Below are 13,591 nucleotides of genomic sequence, written 5' to 3'. Positions count from 1 at the left end.
AGTAATAAAAACAGTGAGTAGTCGTGGTTATCAGTAGTCATTTTTATGTGCATAAGAAAGAGCCCCATGTTGTTCCTTTTATAGGGCATTCACCCGTATCATTCTCTGAGCTATACCAGTGGTGACACTGCCACAGATTCTCCGGTGCATGTGGGACGTACAGGCATGCCAGTTAAGGAGAGTCCAAGGAAGGAGAGCCTACTCAGCTACCTGACGGGAAGCTTCCCAAGCTTGCACAACCTCCTGGAAGGGACCCCTCAAAGAAGTAGTGCAGCGGTGAAAAGTAGCTCCCTAACGAGAACAGGTATATCCTTAGTTTTGACAATTATAAGCTTACTTCTGTGGGAGATTAAGAAAACAAAAACAGGACTTATGTTTATTTAGATATATACTTTGGTTGCATACCTAGTCTTTTGTATTACACCTTACCTTTTTTTTTTTTTTTTTCCTTTTTGCTGTATGCGGGCCTCTCACTGTTGTGGCCTCTCCCGTTGCGGAGCACAGGCTCCGGACACGCAGGCCCAGCGGCCATGGCTCACGGGCCCAGCCGCTCCGCGGCATATGGGATCCCCCCAGACCGGGGCACGAACCCGTATCCCCTGCATCGGCAGGCGGACTCTCAACCACCGCGCCACCAGGGAGGCCCTACACCTTATCTTTGAGAAAGTATTTTGGGAAACTCTTCTGCTTATAACTTGTTGGTGTCTCATGCCCTTAGTTTGCATTTTTAAATTGCAACATTTGCTATTACTGTCAACCTAGGCATGGTGTGAAATGCTGTCTAGGCCAGCCAGCAGTGAATTTTTTCCCTTTATGATAGCAATAAATTATTTATTAATGCCTTAATATCCAAATACCAACATCGTGCAGTGAGTTTAAAGACATACAAAAGGCAGATAATTTAACCTGACTTTTCAAAAAATAAATTACATTTTCTGCTCCTTAGTACATAAGTACTATACTCAGTAAAACTTTATTTTCAGGAAACACAATGGCCACTGATATGTTATCTGAACACCCTTTGTTATCTGAGCCATCATCTGTGAGTTTCTATAATTGGATGTCAAATGCTGTGGGTAATCGAGGAAGTGTGGTGCAAGAATCTCCTGTTACAAAATCAGGACACAATAGTCTCCCAACAGGTATTGAGCTATCACATTATTTTACTTAACCATCTAAGGGGTATGTGTGAAGTTATGTTAAAATCCTGTTTTTCAGAGGATGGTTAAAAAAATCTCAAACGTTTAAGTACTGTTTAGTTGAAATTGGCTCATTTATGGAATGCCTTTGCTAATATTGCAATTGAGAGAGTCGTAAGCAGTCGCTCAGTGTTCTTGTGGAAAGGCAAATATGTCAAATGCAAGATTATATATAATTTAAAGAGTTTAAAACTTCCATTTAATGTGTGTGGTTTAATTTTCAAAACACCAAGAGGAGGTAAATGAAAAAATGCCAAGTATAATTACAGCGTCATGTACCTACAATACAGAAAATACCTTCAGCTTATCCAGAGTCCTCTGAGGCATAATGACAAGCATCTATATACTCTTTATACTTAAATATTTAATTAAATCTGAAGGAGTACTAAAAGGAATAAAGTAAGATTCTTGCCCTCAAGGAGGGAAACAAATGAGGAAAATTTATTAATTTTAAAGGAATGTTTGTAAGTAGCAGGAAAACAGGCAAAGAATTCACAAAGAAACATTGGTGGCTATTTCCAGTAACATAAATGGAGCCACTCTTTCTTTCCTATCCTTTGCTATTATTTTTTGTTTTTCCAAATTCACTAGATGCATTTATTACTTTATTGTAAAAATGTGTATATATATTTTAAATGAATATGTGAAGTAGCCTTTGAACCTAGTTACTGAGGGCAGCTGAAATTAATCTGTATAACAGCTATTGGATCACTTGTAAATTTTCTTCAGACAAAAATATGAAATTATGAAAAGTAGTTGATATATGACTACTTACTCAGTCCTTTTTTTTGCCAGTGCATGGACCACTTTTGAATCTGGAACTGATCCTAATTCTGACTCTTAAGAGCGCTAAGACGTGCTAATTCTTAGTATTGGCCCTTGGTTGAAGAAGATAGAAGAATGGTGCTTTTACCAGCTCTCAGCACTTTTCTGGAGCTAGTGTCACTACTTCATAGAGTTTAAATTTCAAAAGAATCAGAAAGGAACATTTCCTCTCTATCACAGGTCCTTTGCCTGGCGAGTTGAAGGATAAAGGGAGTACAGAAGAAAGAAATAGTGCCATTTCATTTTTGTTCCACCTTGGGAAAGCATAGTGGGGAAGAAATTTATATTTGGGATTCTGTGATGCCTATGGCTTTTGTCCTGCTGCAGCTGCTTTTTGTAGCCCTGCTACTGTCTATAATTCTGTTCCTCAGTGCAAAGCTGATGGGATATCAAATGCTTTTCAAAGATCTTCCAGCCCTAAAGTTTTATATTTTGGAGTGACTGGCTCTAATGCATACTTCATGTACAAGGATGAGTGATATATTCTGAAAATAAAGTTTAATTTCATTTTCTATTAATAAATCATGTCTGTAAAATAACCTGAAAGTGCTATTTTTTCCCTTCTCAATTTAAATGGTCTGATAATACAATTATAATACAAGTTTCATAAGTTTACTTTGCTGTGCCCCTTTATGTTGCTTTCATTTCCCAGTAATTTAGATTTTATTTTTGCTGTTTTAGGTGTTGCACCCAATCTTCCTACAATACCCTCAGCCTCAGATTTCAACACTGTCTTGTCTAGTGACCAGAATACTTTGGATGGGACACATTCTCAACATAGCACTAGTCAGGATGATGTGGTAGGTGTAGAAGAAGCCAACCAAGGGTTTCCTGCTGTACAGCTTGCTGATGCTCAGGTGAGCCAGTCTGTTTTTCCCTAATTATAGTGACCTCGCATTGAGCAGTACTTAGCAGCTGGAACCATCAAGTATGTGCACTGTGGAATTCTAGTGAAAATCTTTTTCCTTGCCTGTCTGCCTAAAGCCTTCATGAAAAAAGGAGGAGCCTTTAAAAAGTACATGGGTTGATTATAAATACAAATTAAGCATCTATAGATACTCATTAAACTGAAGAGTGGCATATAGTTAGTTGTCTCGTATAGCAACATTTTTGTTATTTGGAGATAGAGATAGGCAAAATAACATGACTAGAAAGTTAAATTTCATCATTTCCTATAGTCTTTAGTGCTATGTGAAGACTTGAGCGAGCAGTGGGGAGGCATTGAAGATTTTAGAGCAGAGGAGTAAAGTGCCTGGAACTGTACATGTGCAAATGTTATATGAGTAGCAATGTGTTAAATGGATTGAAGTAGAGATACTAGAGGTGAAAAGATGAGTTAATGAAATAGTTCACACAAATGGTAATGAAGCTGTTAGCTTAGATGGTTATGGCTTTGATAGGTAAAGGAGAAATATTGTGGAGATCTTATTTAATTGACTAAATGTAAGGAGTAGAGAACAAAATCCTTTGAAATGTACTTTCTAGTTTGAGTGACCAGAGGCAGGTGGGAGAGTGGGATATGGATATTAAGAGGTATTATTTTTTCAGGATGAAAGAGACTCGAGCATATTTTTTACTTAGGAGGAATTAAGAAGGTCCTGATCAAAAAAAAAAAATGGAAAAGATGGTAAACTGATAAAGAAAGACTCAGGGAGGGATGAGAAGTGTTGGAATTTAGAGTCATTTATAGAGAAAGATACTTTTTGACATAAAAAGTACTTTTTCCCCTGAGAATGTTTGGGAAGGCAGTAAGGACATTTCATAACTGTACAGGTAAGTTTGCAAATTGATAGCCTCAACTTTCTCTCACAATAGGAGGTGATTTATGTTAAGAAATGTGTCAGGCACTTTTAAACTTTCTTGAGATTTACTTCTCTAATACATTGGAGTAGTTTTTAGGGATTCTTTCACTTTTTTTTAAAAGAGAGAGAGAAAAGAAATATTTTTATGTCTATTTTGGCCTGTATATATATTCATTGTACTTATTAGCATCCAATACACATTTTTAGAGACAACTATACTATTTTACATGTAAGACTCTAAAATCTACCAGAGACATTAATATTAAGTAATACAATAAAAAACTGTGTAAGGTGATTTAGATATATGGAAAGGTTAGAGTGAATGTGAAAGAGAGCCCACCAGACCCCCAGAAGGATTGCCAAATAGTGCTGAGGGTCTAGTTATTTAGAACTTCTTGTGTCCTTAGTAGCTCAGCTATAGGAATAGAAGAGGATTGATCCAAAGCAGATGTAGCAAGAAAAATGAGGTGATGAAATGTAATATACAGTCTTGGAAGTTGCTGAAAAGGAGTTTAAGGCAAGATTATGGGGGGGAAAGGAAGTCACATAACTTTGGAACTAAAGCATTGGTTGAGTTATCTGCATGGCCAAAGAAGCCATTCAGGATGATAAACTGGGATGGAAAAGAAAAGAACCAAAATACCTGATGGGTTTGCAGAATTAACTAAGGGGCATAAGTAGATAACAAAGATTAGGAAAGGTGGAAGATGGTTTGAACCTTAAAGAGGGAAGAGCGTTTCCATTAGGATGAAAGAGCAAATCTAAGAAAGAATAAACCCAAGAAAGCGTATGCCAAGCAGATACACAAGGGAGAGAAAAATACTCCCTAAGTTTCCAGTGAGGGGTGAATTGTTTGAATTCTCTCATTCTAGGCCTTCATGCTTTCACAAGGGTAGCTTGTTTTCCCAAGCACAAACAAATGCGATGATGTAGAGACAAGTGAAAGTGCAGACTTGAGTTTCATTGCATAAATGGCATTTCTCCATTTTGATAGATTTTTTAAGCTTCGGGAAAAGATTACTAAGTGAGAATGTGTGGTGAAAGAGTTAGAAGGGGGTCAAGGAAAGCACCGGATATATAGCATCTGTATTTAGGATGTGGAAGGAGGAAAAGGACCCATGCAGCAGAGAAGGAGTAGTCAGAAAGATTATAGTGATCTACTATTGCACACATATAGTTGCTTCTATTTGGGTTACCTCTTAGTAACTATGAAGTTCAGTTAACTAGAGATTTAACCAGAGTGATGTATTAATATTTCCATAGCATATATGATACTTAAAATGTAAAGGAAATTCTTTGTCAGAAAATGTTATTTTGCAACCAAGTGATACCACTTAAAAATAGACCAGATATTAAAAATATAACATGAAATGTTTTTATATTAACACAGGAAATTGATAGACTCTTTTGTGAACCTTTTATAGCAGATTATTACGGAAACACAGTAGATATTCAAGCCTTTTTTAAAAGCAAGAAGTAGAATGATTTAAACTAATTCACAATTCTATTTACCTTGTACTTTCACTTAAGTAGGATCAAGGCATCTGTCCTTATGATTAATTTGAAGATGAGTGACACATAGTAGGTGCTCAAAAATACTGTTAAGTTTTAAGTAAAATTAGAGCTATATTTATTATACAAGGCCTTTTTTTTCCCCTTCACACTACAGTTAATAATATATACTGAGATAGAGTGTAAGAAAAAAGCCACAATAAATGATGAATTGTTAAGTTGAGGTAATATAAATGTGTTATGTTTTTTAGGTTGTTTTCAAACCTCTTCTGAGTCATACAGGGATCCAGTCACAGGATGCAGTGCCTCTCTGCTACCGAATGTACTTCGGAGAACACCTCTCATTTTCAGGAACTTTGGACTGCCTTAGAGCAGATATCGTGGATTCAGACACAGCCAAAGAGAGAAAAGGCAAAAGAGCAAGAAGGTGTCTTACATTATTATTGTTTTTATGTAAAGTTTTGTACAAAAGTTATAATACTTGTTTTTTTTAACTTTGCTTTCTTCCAGTGCTGATGCGGTAGTAATTTTAATAGCATAATGAGAAGATAACTTCCATTTAACAGAAACAGTAGTCACATTTCCTTAAAAACCTGTTGATTTTATCAGTAGGTTATGAGGCCTATTTTTAGGCATATTTTTGTAAGATGTTAGTACATGTATGAGGGTCAGCCAAAGCACTTATGTTGATAAATACACTTTATTTACTGTTGCAGTAGTTTAATTTTTATGATCTTATGGATTGTAATTTTATATATTATTCTTAGAACTTACTCCTAACCTCCTTTCTGAGTTGACTTGTAGCAGGTAGTATTTTCTATTAGGAACAGAGTAGAAGTCTTGCTGAGAGTATGGACTTGCTTTTCACAATAGTGTGGTACCATTAATAATGACCATGCAAGCTGAAACACTGCAGAAGTGACCTTAATGATTATAAAGATTAATGGGGAAAATTACCTTTGTTTTGTGACCTGGAAAAATGTTTGTCAAAATATTAAAAGAGCCTCTTACTATTTATTATAAATGTATAGGAAAATGAAAAATATAGTAAAACTAATATTTTGTTCATACAATTTAAAACATTAGAAACATGGAGAATTAAGGTGTTTTATTTCTTTCTTAAAAACTCATCAAAGGGTAGTTTGTATAGTCCTTACCTTCTTATCATCATGTAACTTACAACACAGAATGAGCATCTTTTCTGTGCCTTAGCAAATGTCATACGCCATTCTCAGCAGTTTCCAACATTTTACCTTTGCACTTTGTGTCATGAAATATCTTCCCTAGTTCTTTTCACTAGAAAGGTTTTTGCCCACATCACTTTCTCTGGGATACCTTCATCCTTTTTGCCATGACCACTTCCTCTTTATGCTAGTAAGTTTGCCTTCTCTGAGCTCCTCTAGCTGCATATCTAGAGTTTCTAGAACAGTGGAAGTGTCAACATTTTCATACTCAATTGTTTTCTTCTATAACTCCATTTACTTTTTTAAACTTTATTTTTTATTGAGGTAACATTGATTTATAACATTATATAAGTTTCACATGTACAACATTACATTTCTGCTTCTGTATACACTACAGCATGCTCGCTGCCAAACGTTTGGTTTCCTTTTGTTACCATGTGTTTGATCTCCTTTACCCATTTTGCTCCCCCCTCCCTTACCTGAGCCCCTTCCCCTCTGGTAACCACTACTGTGTTCTCTGTATCTGGGTGTTTGTTTTTGTTTGGTTTGGTTTATTTATTTTATTATTTGTTTTTTGTATTCCACATGTAAGTGAAATCATACGGTATGTCTTTCTGTTTGACTTATTTCACTTAGTATAATGCCCTCAAGTTCCATCCATGTTGCTGCAGACAGCAAGATTTCATCTTTTTTTATGCTGAGTATTATTGTGTGTGTGTGTGTGTGTGTGTGTGTCTGAGTGTATACCATATCTTCTTCATCCATTCATCCATTGATGGGCACTTAGGCTGTTTTCATATCTTGGCTATTGTAAATAATGCCATGATGAATATAGGGGTGAATATATCTCTTAGAATTAGTGTTTTTGTATTATTTTGTTAAATACCCAGAAGTAGGAAAGCTGGATCATAAGGTAGTTCTAATCTTAATTTTTGGAGGAATTTCTATACTGTATTCAATAGTGGTACACCAGTTTATATTCCCACCAACAGTGTATGAAGATTCCCTATCTCCACATCCTTGCCCATACTTGTTATTTCTTACTTTTTGATGATAGCTATTCTAACAGACATGAGGTGATATCTCATCATGGTTTTGATTTATATTTCTCTAATAATTAGTGATGTTGAAAATCTTTTCATACGCCTGTTGGCCATCTATATGTCTTCTTTGGAAAAATATCTATGTAGATACTCTGCCCATTTTTAATCATTTTTTAAATTATTGAGTTGTATAAGCTCTTTTTGTATTTTTTGGATATTAACGCCTTATCAGATATATCATTTGCAAGTATCTTCTCCCATTCAGTAGGTTGTCTTTTCCTTTTGTTGATGGCTTCCTTTCCTGTGCAGAAGCTTTTCATTTAGATGTAGTTCCATTTGTTTATTTTTACTTTTGTTTCCCTTGCCCGAGGAGGCATATCAGAAAAATCTTGCAAAGACCAATATCAGAAATCATAGTGCTTAAGTTTTCTTTCAGAAATTTTCTGATTTCAGGTCTTACATTCAAATCTTTAATCCATTTTGAGCTGATTTTTGTTTATGGTGTGAGATAGTGGTCTAGTTTCTTTCTTTCTTTCTTTTTTTTTTTTTTTTTTTTTTTTGCATGTGACTGCCCAGTTTTTCCAACACCATTTATTGAAAAGACTATCCTTCTCCATTGTTTGTCTTTTGCTCCTTTGTCATAAATTAATTGTGCATATATGTGTGGGTTTATTTCTGGGCTTTCAATTCTATTTCATTGATCTATGTATGTTTTTCTGCCAATACCATGCTGTTTTGATTAATTTAACTTTGTAATATAGTTCAGAATCAGGGAGCATGATACCTCCAGCTTTGTTTTTTTTTTCCTCAGGATTGCTTTAACTATTCAGGGTCTTTTGTGGTTCCATATATGTTTTTTGTTCTCTTTCTGTGAAAAATGTCCTTGTGATTTTGATAAGGATTGCGTTGAATCTGTAGATTGCTTTAGGTGATATGGGCATTTTAACAATGTTAATTCCTCTAGTCCATGAGCACAGAATATCTTGCAATTTATTTGTGTCTTCAGTTTCTTTCAACAATGTCTTATGGTTTTTGGTATACAGGTCTTTTACCTCCTTGGTTAAATGTATTCCTAAGTATTTTATTATTTTTGTTTCGATTGTAAATGGGATTGTTTTCTTAATTTCTCTTTCTGCTGGCTCATTGTAAGCATATAGAAACAACAGATTTTTGTATGTTGATTTTATACCCTGCAACTTTCCATTTACTTTTTATTGAATTTCATCACCACAATCTTATTTTGCTTCATTTTCATCTTTGCTGTCCAGTTCCCTTTTAATTAACCATTTTTGTAAAATGTCATGTGGGTTTATCACAAGGAGGCAATATAACTACATGCTTTACTGTCTGTGCATGAAATGAAAAACAAATGTGCACTGACCAATCACTGACAGACTTTGACAGAAGTGATGTGGTTGGTCAGTGATCATGATGTACGTCTATTATTTATGTAGTGATTTGTGGACTGAAGAGCTAGCAGCAAGTTTATACTTTATGCAGTAAATTTCAGTTAAAATTTGAACCATGTTATTGGGGTCTGGTGTTATTTAACTATAAACCATGGTAATTGCATCCATTCACATTGGAATCATCAAATCCAGACACCAAAACATTAATATCTGCTTACATTCCTGGATTAGAGTTTAAAGTCCTGAGTTAAATTTGTATTTCTATTTACAGTAGCCTACTTTCATGTAAATATATACATACATATAAATATATATTAATATGTAAAAATATATGTATATATAAAAATGGTATGTATACACACATAGTATATGTATCATCGGATATAATTAGGTTATACATAATTATATTATATATAATATGATTATATATATTAGATTATATTTACAGCCTACTTATTGGCCTGCTAAATGCCATATAATACTGCTACAGACCAGACCTTCATCTGACCACACTTCCCTTCTTATGTTTCCAAATTCTTTGAATGACTTTGAACTTACTGTCTTTAGTCTAGCCGAACCTAACATTCCTTTTAATTTTTCTATTATCACACCACCTCTGAATGCTCTATATTCTTATTACTCCACCATGGTTAGCTTTTATTTCTCAGATCTCCTGTAACTCCACCTTAGATCTTATTTATTAGGAAACTTTTGTCACAGTACACTTTTCCTGGTCATTAATTTTAGTCTGGTCTGGGCTTTTTTTGTAGCACATTGTTCATTCTACTAATTATTGTACCTTACTATTGGGTTATAGTTTCTTATATAAACATGTATAAGTCTCCTAGACCATAAAGCCAGAACAGTTATTAAATCATTTAGCATAAGTCCTGGCATGTAGTATGTCCTCATAAATATTGGTTTCCTTATATCTTTGCTATCTCCAGTCAAGATAGGTGAACATGTTAAGGGCTTAATAAATATTTAATTTAACTTTACCCATGTGGCTGCTTTTGCCTTAAATGACTGCTTCATTATGTAGCTAGATTTCTTCCCCCTTTTACTTGAATCTCCTCTCTTTAAGACTTTTTTGCCTCGCTTACATGCTTTCAGTTCTTGTTTTTGCAGTTTTGGATTATTTTAATCTCTTTTGAGTCTCTCTTCTATATCTTCTAATTCTCAAAATCTAATTTTTCCTTCTCTGGTTGCACACTTAGCATTGATTATAGGCTTACTCTAAGCTTGTACATTTTCTTGAATTATACCACAGAGTGGAATTTTTCTTATTAAATACGAAATACTAGTATTCATTAAGGAATTATTAGTCTCTAATTATAATTTCTTTAAGTCAAATTGAAAATATCAAAGAATCTTGGAGAGGTTTTTTTTCCCAATAGAAAAAAATCCTATGTTTAATTTAACCTATATGACTACACATTCATATTTTACATGGAAGAAGAGGGGAAAAATATCTTTTTAAAATTTTGGTGCTTGAGGTTTATTGTTATTAGTAGTTGATTTATGAAAATCTGAGATATTTTGACATTTTAATATTAAAATTGTCTATAATATTTCTACCTGAAAAATTTTAGATATGCAGGGGATTTGCCAAAATAACTTTTATAGAGGTTTTAAGTCTTGTGTGCATTTCTCATTTTTGTTTCAGTTGCTCTTCTTAGCACTTTCAACTTGGCAAAATATGCCAGCAGGGTTTCAATTCAAATAGCAAATCAAAATATATAAAATGTGAAGAAACTAAATATATAAATCATATATTTAACAGAACAGTAGAGGATGGTTAAGGAAGATGTTCTGGTTGACCTACTATTGACTTTAAATTCTAATACCGTTGGGGTGTGCCATCAGATGGCAAGAAAAATTATTTTACCATTTCACTGAAATCATTAATTAAGTCTGATTTTGACTAGTCATAGAGTAAGATCACGAAGGAAGACTTAAGGCCCAGTTTCCCACTTATGAAAAAGTTGGAAAAACTTATTCTACTTGATCTCTTACTTAAAATTATTTAAATGGCTTATTCTTCACCTTAGAGATTATTTTGCTAACAAGTTAATAAAGATTGTGTGGTTCTGGGGAAAAAGAAATAAAACCTTGTCATTTTCTTTTTTCATTTTTTTCCACATTTTTAGGCAAGGCCATGTGAATCTTCCTCCACTTGAGTTCAAACCAGCATTGATGTTGGAAACCTTTAGCATCAGCGCTGTTGTAATGGAAAAGTCTGTGTGCACCCCTCAGAACTCTACCAGTGCTCTTTCTTTTCATGATCTCAATAAGCGTTATTACAATACCTTTCACTGCAACTTTACTATTTCCTGTCAGTCAATAAGCCAGCATGTAGATATGGCTTTAGTTCGTCTTATTCATCAATTTAGTACGATGATAGATGACATCAAAGCGACTCAGACTGACATTAAACTTAGCAGATATACAGCTGGATCAGCTTCTCCAACGCCTACCTTCAAAACCAGAAAACATCGGGATTTTCGCTCATCTGACTTCAGCCGCAGTTCTAGAGGAAGTCTTAATGGTGGCAATAGAGTAAATAATGCAAAGAACAAACGGACCAACAATGAGAACAACAAAAAGGAGTCTCGAAACAAAAATTCATTAGGAAGATCTGAAAGAAGAACTTCAAAAGTGTCTAGGAAGGGTTCAAAAGACGTGGCGGATCATATGACTATCCATATGGATGACTCTGACTCAATTACAGTGTCAGAACAAAGTGAGCCTTCAGCTGAGTGCTGGCAGAATATGTATAAATTGCTTAACTTCTATTCACTTATCTCTGATCCAACAGGAATACTGGAAAAATCTTCAGAAACATTTGGACCAGCAGGTAATGGATATTTTTATATTTAAAATTTTTTCCGTTTAGAATAGCAATAATACTAAAAAAGACAAATTTATTCATCATGTTTTCTTAATGTTATAATTGGATAATTGAAATGCAAAGAAATTGGCGGTCACCCAAGGAGAGAAAATAGTGATGGAGATCAGATATTCTGCTACCCCTTTTTCCCATCCTTCCTAACCCTTACACAGTATGCTCCTAAAGAATTCACACAGACCTGCTTTCAAACACCTGACTGTACTATTTATTTTCAAATATGACCATGGGAAAATGTTGAAAAATTTAAGAAATCATTTTGGTGGGGAAGACGACAAAGAGGGCCAGTTTGGAATGTGCAGGAAAGAAAGGTCAGCTGATGTCCTTCCATTTTGCAGTTTTCACGTCTAAACCTATATATTTCTGTTCACTTAAAGGAGTCCGGAGCCCTACAGAGCCAACGTGTAAAGTTGTGTTTGAGAATGAACAAGACAAGAACAGTTTGACGAGGACGCAGAGGAAGCGCAGTGTGGCAGCTGCTGAGCCCCAGCACGTCACTCTAATAGTGTTTGGGGTTGGCATGGTGAGCCGCACACACCTGGAGGCCGACATTGGTGGGCTAACCATGGAGTCGGAGCTGAAGAGGATCCATGGCAGTTTCACACTGAAGGAAAAAATGAAAGGCAGGTGACACTCTAACCCTGGGGTGCGTTTTTTCTGAAGAAAGCCAGTGCCATGTCTCACAAATTCCTACTTGGCAATTTTTCTTCAGAGAATGGAACTTCCCATTTATACAGATCAAGAGTGCTCATGTATATAGTTTCTTTTTCTTATTCTTAACGTTTTTAAAATTCTTGTAAGTATTCTGTGCCAAGGTTTACTTCTGAGATTTAAAATGTCCTTAGGCTGTTTAATGTCATTAGGCTCTTTAGTGCATGAATGGCATGTTAAACTACATATTCAGCATCATTCCAGTTTTGACATATAATACATATGTATATGTGAGTGCATAGAAATAAAAATCTTCAAGGAAATTTTTTAAAAACTCGTTTGGAAATAGTTTAAATTTCATTGTACCTTTAAAGTTATCTTTTGTCATTGAACATATTATGAATAAAATGACATTTTAATATGAAGTGCAACTCTATTTCCAAAATTCATACACTTTTTTTTTTCACATTTTAAGATGTTTTACATCAAAAGATGACTGAGACATGTGCCACTGCTCATATTGGTGGGGTCAATATTGTGCTGCTTGAAGGGATTACACCAAATATACAGTAAGTGTGTTTTTTTTTTTTTTACTATTCTCTTAAACTTATTTGTTACAGTTTTACAGGAAACTTAAAATTCATTGGATGAATCCCGTACCTACTAAGTTTTGAGATTTATATTACTTAATGTTGCCAGACACTGTGATTCTGTCACTAAGAACATCACAAATGAAATGTTCTCAGAAAACTTATTTATTCCTTTTCTAAAATTGGCCTACTGCCACCCCTCCACCCTAAAAAACTGACTCCCGGGGCATTTTAAGATTGTGTGACAGGAAAAATGATTACAATGCAAATTTCAGTTAAACATATGAGATGCAAAAGCTCACATAATTCAAATAGTTAAGTGTTTAAAACAAAATTATAGTCAGAGAATATAGACTGTCTCTTGATCTTATTCTAACTAATCATTACCCATATTCATGCTGGGTTTCCAAACTTTATCTTGCCATTTTTTCATTTAAAGAATTTAACAATAAAGCCTGTGAGACCCTT

The 13,591-nt window shown here is 34.6% G+C and overlaps 1 protein-coding gene across 2 annotated transcripts in view; it reads left to right on the top strand.

Annotated features, from left to right (window-relative positions):
- BLTP1 (bridge-like lipid transfer protein family member 1) overlaps positions 1 to 13,591 on the top strand; it is a 216,383-nt gene that overhangs the window by 128,405 nt on the left and 74,387 nt on the right. For both annotated transcript variants that reach the window (XM_082606819.1, XM_082606818.1), the window contains exons 43-49: positions 85 to 304; positions 984 to 1,142; positions 2,706 to 2,881; positions 5,590 to 5,765; positions 11,125 to 11,831; positions 12,260 to 12,505; positions 13,009 to 13,102. In XM_082606819.1, coding sequence (XP_082462945.1) covers positions 85 to 304; positions 984 to 1,142; positions 2,706 to 2,881; positions 5,590 to 5,765; positions 11,125 to 11,831; positions 12,260 to 12,505; positions 13,009 to 13,102 — 1,778 coding nt within the window. The remainder of the gene's footprint in view (positions 1 to 84; positions 305 to 983; positions 1,143 to 2,705; positions 2,882 to 5,589; positions 5,766 to 11,124; positions 11,832 to 12,259; positions 12,506 to 13,008; positions 13,103 to 13,591) is intronic.

The sequence above is a fragment of the Mesoplodon mirus genome (assembly GCF_964341445.2).
Source record: "Mesoplodon mirus genome assembly, chromosome: 2".
NCBI lineage: Eukaryota > Metazoa > Chordata > Mammalia > Artiodactyla > Ziphiidae > Mesoplodon > Mesoplodon mirus.
This window is presented reverse-complemented; position numbering and strand designations above follow the sequence as displayed.